The sequence below is a fragment of the Zeus faber genome (genome assembly GCF_960531495.2).
Source record: "Zeus faber genome assembly, chromosome: 1".
NCBI lineage: Eukaryota > Metazoa > Chordata > Actinopteri > Zeiformes > Zeidae > Zeus > Zeus faber.
Window position 1 is genome coordinate 53023614 of NC_137193.1, and position 8299 is coordinate 53031912.

The following is an 8299-nucleotide window of genomic DNA, read 5'->3' on the forward strand; positions in this document are numbered from 1 at the left end:
ACAACTTGGGTCTAAGTCCTCATAAGGTCGACAACAATAAGACCAGAAGGAAGGCTCCACCCTCTTGACGCACCAGCAGCCAATTACAGCAGCCGCTCTGCAGCAGCATTGTGCAGCCAGTCTTTATAAGCCTCCAAACAGCAGCACGGCAGCACAACATTCACACAGCTATCTTAACGGAGACAAGTATTTTCCCAGGAGCCAAAACAAAGATGAAGACATCGCTGGTGTTCTTGCTTCTGGTGGTCATCCTGGTGCATGTGGGGACCAGTTTCCCCACGGAGAGGAAAGGATCCCAGGCCAGCAGAGCCCACGCCTCCTGGGACGACGTGAACGTGGTGGCCCATGGCCTCCTGCAGCTGGGCCAGGGCCTGAAGGAACATGTGGACAAGTCGAAGGCCCAGATGAGGGACATCAACGCCAAGCTGCTGTCACTCAATGGCAGCCTGGCAGAACTGAAGAACATGGAGAACCAGAAGCCAGGAGAGTTTGTGAGCAGCAGGACGGGGGAGGTGGAGGAGAGGGAGAGGCTGGAAGCGGAGCTGAGCGCTGAGGTCAGGGCCAAGCTCGAGGAGGTGATGGCAGAGAGGCAGAGTCTGCTCTCCAGGATGGGATCACTGGAGGAGAAGGTTAACAGGGTGCTGAGAGAACCCGAGATGGTGAGCAACTCCAGTGACAATGGACAAGCCTCCTTAATCCAGGTAGGAGGGAAAGAAAAACTTTGGTGATTGTGCTTACTATCCTGATTTACCAAAGTCTTTGTATTTGTTGGTAATGAAAACATGGTTTTCAGTTTATTGACTCCAATCCCCTCCCTGGTGCAACAAATTTTACATTTCAGATGAGAAAAAAAAAGCTGCTGATGAACTCGGTCAGGGATGTTGTAAATCTGAAAATGTTGTGTTGTCGTTGCTGTTCACAGAATTTACTGGAGGTTCAGAACAGACGCATCGACGATCTGGTGGAGAGAATCAAACAGCAGCAGGGCAAGCTGGAGAAGCAGGGGCTGCACCTGCAAGCTCTGCAGACCAAGGTACATACTTTGCACTCCCACTTCACAGGACTCTTGTGAACTTGCAAGGACACGCTGGTCTGTGAAATGTACCGAAATATGACCTGGCCGTGTATCCTATTCGCACTGACTCGACAACATTACCTGCGTGTGGGACTAGACTCACATTTTTCTCCTGTTGCTCTCTCTCAGGTGGCCCAAAGGAGAGTCAAGTCCCACAGACGCAGAGACGAAAACATGGCACTGAGGGGAGATGCAGACAACGGCAGTTTACCAGGTGAGATAACAAAAACTGAAATAGTAGAACCTGCAAAATAATATGAAAAGTTCTTCATATGAAGCCTCAAAGCCAGACAAACTTGTGAAATTCTCATCACTACATTGATAAGCATTACTTCAAATATATCCCGCTGTGGGACAAAATCTATTTGTTGTATTTTAAAACAGTCTGCTTCAACACAGCAATTTGTCCCGATCGATCTTTTTGTTTTTAAATATTCATTTGTTGCCTAAACTAGACACGTCCAGTATTTGTTGAAACACCTTCTTTCATCACATAGAAGAGACATCACTGAGCTTGTCAACGACACTGCAGGTGTTGTTTTATAGTTGTGCAGGGTCACACTTTGTACTAAAGTGACAAAAGAAGGCGTTTACCTTTGTCCCTCAGTCGACAACAATGTAACACGTAGAAGGCAGTACAGTGCACAGTCCAAAGGTTGAGAAAAACAAGGACAGAAGCTTTAACTCACCTGCATTCTTAGGAATAAGGACAGGTATGGAGCATGACAGAGGGGATCAGGACATGGGCAGGCTTCGCTTTGTTAGATGGTCACATTGTTCTCTACATTTTTAAATCCCACCACCCTTTAGTCAACTAGTCCTCTATCTTGCATGTTTTTTGGGTTGTTTTTTTTTAAACAAGCTGATTGGTGAGCTGAGATAGTTTGTCAATCTATAAATGCTGAGTCCTTCTCTCAATGGACTGACACGTGTTGTAATTTGTTGAATCATCTGATGGCATTTCACTTTGTTCTGGCTCGTGAAGGTTTGGCCAGAGACTGCCACGGGGTGTTTGGGCAAGGCCAGCTAGCCAGTGGCGTGTACACCGTCCAGCCCGAGAACTCCGACCCCTTCGACGTCCTCTGTGAAATGACTTTGGGTGAGTCCAACGGAAGTATTCCAGCGTCTATCCCCTCATTGTGTTTACTAATGAAGGAACCCATATGCCTTCACTTGGACGGACAAAAATCAACGTATCATTGCAATCAGCCAAAGGCCTTTTCAAATACAGTATATGAAGCCTGGTGTTTTGTCAGTATTTCTTGAACATATTGGATCTGAGTTTGTTTTGGCCTCACTTCTTCCCCCTGGCCCCAAACAGACAGTGGGTGGACTGTTATCCAGAAACGCTACGATGGATCCCAAAACTTCAACCAGCTGTGGGAATGCTATCAGAAGGGATTTGGCGACCTCAACGGTGAGAAAATGAGTTCCGAATGAAATACACCTGGCTAACTCATAACAGTTGTTGGATCTGTCCAGGCTTAATTGGAATCTCTCTTCTTCTTCTTCTTTTTCTTCTCTCAGGCGAGTTCTGGTTGGGGTTGGAGAAGATCCACTCTCTGTCCAAACAGGGACTGTACACGCTGCGGGTGGAGCTCTCCGACTGGACGGGGGAAGAGCGTCTAGCAGAACACCAGTTCCGACTGGACGGACAAGAGAAGAACTTCGCCCTCCACCTGGAGCAGAGCTCTTCTTCTGGGGTTCAGGATGACACCATGACCACAACGGAAGCCTCGGGAACACCCTTTTCCACCTCGGACCGAGACAACGACCTCAGCTCCGAAGTGAACTGCGCCGGGCTTCTCTCAGGTACACGCACCAAGAAGAAGTGCCCTTTTCACTCTCCCGTGGATGGGTGGGAGGATCAAAAAATAACAGTCATTTAAACAAACCAAATCCAGGAGAATTTCTATTGGCGTCCCAACAATGGATCAATTAGCTGGGTGGGTGACCAAAAATTACAAAGGAGCTTTGTAGGGCTGCTTAAAGAAAGTTTTAAGAATCTTTATTGGTCACATGACCGCACTACAACACATGCATATACATACAGACACACACACATGCTTTTTGGGGTGACGGCCAGTGAAATGAGGCCTCTGCATTTGACCCATCCGGGCTTGTCCTTCCTCCGGGGGGCAGCCAGGAGCAGTGGGCAGCATTCATCGATGCGCCCGGGGACCTGTTACCAAGTGTCCATCGCTGGTCAGACGATGATGTGTGCATGTTTTTGGTGGGGGTCCTTACCGATGGTAGGTGGAGGAAACCCCATGTGAGCACGGGGAGAACATGCAAACTCCACAGTGTCTAATGAGTAAACCATTTTGTTGCAGGTGGGTGGTGGTTCAGTGGCTGTGGGGATTCAAACCTAAATGGCAGGTATCCCAGGAGGCATCTCAGGAGGCGGTCGTCTCCACAGCAACAGATGTTCTGGGCGACCATGTCGGGGCACAAAAGTTCTCTGAAGACGACCGTTTTGAAGATCGCACCAGCCACAATCAAGCACTTGGCAAAGGGGAACGGAGATGACCAGTAAATCAAAGACTGTATATGAGCAGCAGCAGAATAGTTCTTTCAAACTAGTTCTCTTGCTTAGCTCTTATATTTAACCATTATATTGTTGATTAGAGTACACATATTAGTGATCCATTCTAAAAGCTTATTTGCTTTTTTATTTAATATGCTATGACATGTTATCTCACTGTATCAGTGCACATTCAGTCTTTTTGACTGTTATGACAATAATCCCTTTGTAAAGGCTGTATTTCTGTCTCTTTTCCCTTCATAATACATATTTATTGCAAATTATTTTTGCTTTGGATAAATGGATAAATGAAGTTGTTGTCTTGTTAATAAAATGTCTTACCTGTGTGTGCAGACCTTCCCCAGAAACATCATTCATGTTAGTGATTTGGCGTGTGCGTTTATTCAAGTATCTTAAGGTCGTTCAGTGTCACCTTTGGCAAGGGAACATGGCTGTAAATGGATGGCTGGCGAGACAAGACATTCTATGTAATAACAAGTCAACATATATATACAAATACATAAAAAATAACTGAAAACAGAGACACAAGGACCCATTCCCAGAGTTAATACTGAATATAACCACTTAAATTGAGTAATCACATCTCTAATGGTAATAAAGGCAGTCAAATATTACATTGATAGTCCTCCACATATACATACTGTAAATGTGCGCACACACACTAAGTAATTGTGAAGGGATAAGAGATTCCCATGCTTAATATTAATTCTTAATTCATCTTAGTTTTCTGTCATATTGTACTAATTTTGTGCTTAGACTCCAGTGCAGCACCTCTGCCCCCTGCTGGGGAAGGAAGAATAACACACAAAGAATCTGATTCTTCCAGGGAGATACAGTACAGTACATCACTGTTCCTGCCGTGGGGAAGGTTTTATAGGTCCAGAGTGATATATATGATGGGAAAAAAAACAACATATATATTTAACCCTACCTGAAGCCTAAACCAGAAAAAAAATTGCCTGTTTTCATCGTCCACAAATGTAGGATCAGTTATCTCTTCGGCCTGCTAGAACAGACAGATTTTTTACGATGATTGTATATGAATATATCAATATCCACACTGAACCAGTGAGCACAAAAAAAGGTCAAGTTGTGCATGAAAATGACAGTGTAGTGGGCATACCAACATGCAGGACGACCCAAACAAATAAAAATAAACCGATATGGAAAAAAGGCAGCCCTTAACTGACTGGGTGGTTTGTGGAAATGGAGCATACTGTGTAACCAGTGTCAGGGAGAGAGATGATCTGAAAAGACTACACTAATACAGTAATATACGCTATGTGCTCCATGTCTAAAATCTAAATCAGCTGATTAAACAATCAACCATGTATTAAAAAAAAATGAAATGCTGAATATAACGTTTTAGTGTAAATTGATATACTTAAACATATACAGAGTGGTAGGCTGCACAATTACTCAAAAACATATAAAATTACATTTTCACAAAGGGTGCAGGTGCTTAGGGACGTCCTGAGAATATAAATCCTCCTCCAGTGCAAAATATTTACTCTCCAAACTAAATTAAATCTCAGCAAAAAATATATTTGTTCGGTCTAAGCTAAGCAGCAGTTGCATTGTGAGTTCCATTGCCAACCAATGAAACTCACAAAAAAATGAAATGTCCAAATATGCTTATTAGAATCTGCATTGTGATCACAATATATTGAATCTAAAATAATAATAATAATAAATACAGCTGCAGGAAGCAATACACGGGGTCCAGCATATTCATTTTAGGCAAGTATTACAGTTTTCTTGATAATTTTGTGCATCAGAATTTACTTAACTTATAAATATAAAGACCGTAGAGTCACGTTGTGTAGCTACATACATGAAATATTGTTTTCAAATTGTGTAACTGGCCTTCAGAATGCCTGGACATGTAAACAAAAATTAATAACGTCTATGTAATTTCATTAATCTAACAATTATGGCATTATATATGAAAAAGGTCCAGTTCAACAAGACGTCAAACATTGATTCAAATTTAGGATTCTGACATAGATGTATGAGAAAGGTCAGTTATAAACAATTGTTCCAAATGACTGAGTTTGTAGTTTTGATGTTGTTTGTAATTGGAAAATAAGACGAATTTGTAAATTAGCACAACAATGACAAAACAATCAGATAATTGTTTTCCAATACAGATGGACAAAATAAGTAAACAAGTATCACAGTATTTATAAATATCACATGTCAAATAATCAATAAATGTTATTATAATGGCAATCTTAATAAAATAAAATAAATGAGAAGCAGACAAATTGTATAAAATTTTATCAACATTGTGTTATGTGTAGTTTAACTAAAGAAAAAATGTTTAGAAAGTACATTTTTATAATGACAGCTTGACATTTTTCATGTATGTGTTACACAAACGAAGCCATCTTAAGAAAGGTAAATAAAGAGATTATTCACCTTTATTTTTTATATTTTTTACCATTTTCTCTGACTTGATAATGTCAGTCACCAACTTACTGTTGCCGTACCTGACACGGAAGTAGCCACCTGTGATAAACCGTCGTTGGTTTTTGTTGTTTTGTTTTGTTTTTGACCAGGTACCATTGCATGACAGACATTGTAGTAGTTACCGTAACATCCACATTAGGTTTCATTGCATCATTGGTGACTTCTAGAGTGCCACTGATGTTCCATTTGCATTTCTTAGATTTTCGTCTATTTTTCTGCATATGCAAGAATAACAAAAATAACTTTTGTAATCACTTTTCATAACAATAACAATAAATACATTTAATTAAAAAAATATATAAATACATGTTATTTGTATTTACTACTTTATTGTACGTTTTATGTAAGTAATGTACAATCGTATAATTCAGTTTAATAGATTATTTGTCTATATTGTAATGCAGATGACATTTATGTTTAACATTAACTAACTACATTTATTTGCAATTAGAATTATTATGGAATAATTACTCAAGATCACAAACACTTTCTGCCTTTTCACTACAGTTTGTGTAGTTATAGGACAATGTGTTGTCATTGTTATAACCTACCTTGCTGCACTGACGTTGGATGTGGTATGGCGCTTAAAATGGCGCCTGTGTGAAACGATAGGGCGTTTTGCTTAAAATGAGGCCTCTGGTAGGAATTGTCCCTTTGTGACATTTCACATCCATATAGCCTTCATGATGACTTGCTTAGGAGAAACTATATAGGGTTGTTGTCTTTGTCGTCACACTCTCTCTCTGGCTCTCTCTAGCTCACTGTCTTTTGGCTCGTCTCTTCGTCTTTGACGTTGCTGATTGACCCTGCTGCAGTAGCGCTAATAAAGGATCCATACTGCATCGCACCCAACTCCATCTTATTGAGGAAGCTCCGCACATCAACCAACCTGGGAGGGATCCGTTTTCCAGATCCCAACAGTTTTGGGGGCTTGTCCGGAATGTGTAGGAGATTCTAGAGATTGACGAACAGAAAGCCGCCCCGGACTCTGCCTACTGATGACTCTAGTGCACCACATCTAAAGGTAAGCACGGGCCTGTTACATCGAATCTGTGCAAATTGAACATATTCAAATTTAGAGTCGGAAGTAGATAAAGGGCCCGGGAGAAAAAGTAAAGATTGAGATGGATGTGATGTAAATGTTTCTATGCAATGTTGTGCGCTGGTGATGAAAGAGACGGACATGTATTAAAACTATTTGTGGGACTGGGATCGAACCCCCAGTAGTCGGCCGCAGTTTTCTCTAAGAATCTGTAGAAGCTTTCTGGTTAGGTCCCCGAATAGGGAATTGCGTCCATACATGGTCTGTTGATCACGTGTAAGACTCCGGGGGAGGCGAGACTCCGGGCGAGAGATCGAACACGACGCCAAAACCACGCTCACGGCCGATCAGGTACCATTACACATGATTGCCCCACAACTCAATGACGCAATACGCAAGCGGTTTCGCCCTACTGTGGCCCCCACCGTCCCTAAGTTTCCCTGGAAGGAAGGACGGTCCCCCAGAGAGCACCTGACGGCATGTAAGGACGAATGGACTCGTTAGACATTTTGTACACCACATGCAGAGAGCGCTCGACTCCAAGGAGGAGGAGGCCTCCGCGGTCAAGGACCTGCAGCTGCAACTACTAAAATTAGAACTAGAAAAGGCCAATGGGATGCGACCAATAAAAAGAAGGCAGGGCCAAGGAAATGTCCGCGCAGGCCGGCCCACCGGGTCCAGCCACTCCGGATTTGTACCCGATCCCACTATGGGAGGAACAGGGCCCCTACCCTCCAGGGCCTCAAAGGCGTGGGTGGGGCCAGGGGCAGGGCTATGGGGCTCGACCATGGGGACAGCGAGGTATGAGAGGGGGACCTACGGGGTGTCCGATGCAAGGCAGATGCTAGGCGTGTGGAGAGGAAGGCCATCAGAAAATGAGATGCCCCTACCGTCAGCAGGAGACCCAACACCCGCGGGGAATGCGTGGGTCCACAGGACCTTACCGAGGGTCGAGTTGCCCCTAACCCCCATCTGGCACCCGGCCGTGCAGGTAACCCCTGATCCCTCCCAGGTTGGTTGATGTGTGAAGCTTCCTCAATAAGATGAAGTTGGGTGCGATGCAAAATGAATCCTTTATTAGCCCTACTGCAGCAGGGTCAATCAGCAACGTTAAAGACGAAGAGACGAGCCAAAAGACAGCAAGCAAGAGAGAGCCAGAGAGAGA

General features: G+C 43.3%; 1 protein-coding gene across 1 annotated transcript; it reads left to right on the top strand.

The window, feature by feature from the left end:
- Positions 1-171: 171 nt before the first annotated feature.
- Positions 172-3952, top strand: LOC307229691 (angiopoietin-related protein 4-like). Its single transcript, XM_079999734.1, has 7 exons — positions 172-701; positions 923-1033; positions 1205-1289; positions 2061-2174; positions 2397-2492; positions 2603-2887; positions 3409-3952. Exons 1-7 carry the CDS (start codon positions 213-215, stop codon positions 3609-3611), a joined length of 1383 nt encoding a protein of 460 aa, XP_079855860.1. The 5' UTR covers positions 172-212; the 3' UTR covers positions 3612-3952.
- Positions 3953-8299: the final 4347 nt, after the last annotated feature.

What these genes read in the sequence shown, in the direction of transcription:
- LOC307229691 (XM_079999734.1), top strand. Translation starts at nt 213, where the DNA reads ATGAAGACATCGCTGGTGTTCTTGCTTCTGGTGGTCATCCTGGTGCAT. An exon ending in GACAAGCCTCCTTAATCCAG is followed by an intron (nt 702 to 922) that starts GTAGGAGGGAAA and finishes TGCTGTTCACAG; the next exon opens with AATTTACTGGAGGTTCAGAA. An exon ending in GGGATTTGGCGACCTCAACG is followed by an intron (nt 2,493 to 2,602) that starts GTGAGAAAATGA and finishes TTCTTCTCTCAG; the next exon opens with GCGAGTTCTGGTTGGGGTTG.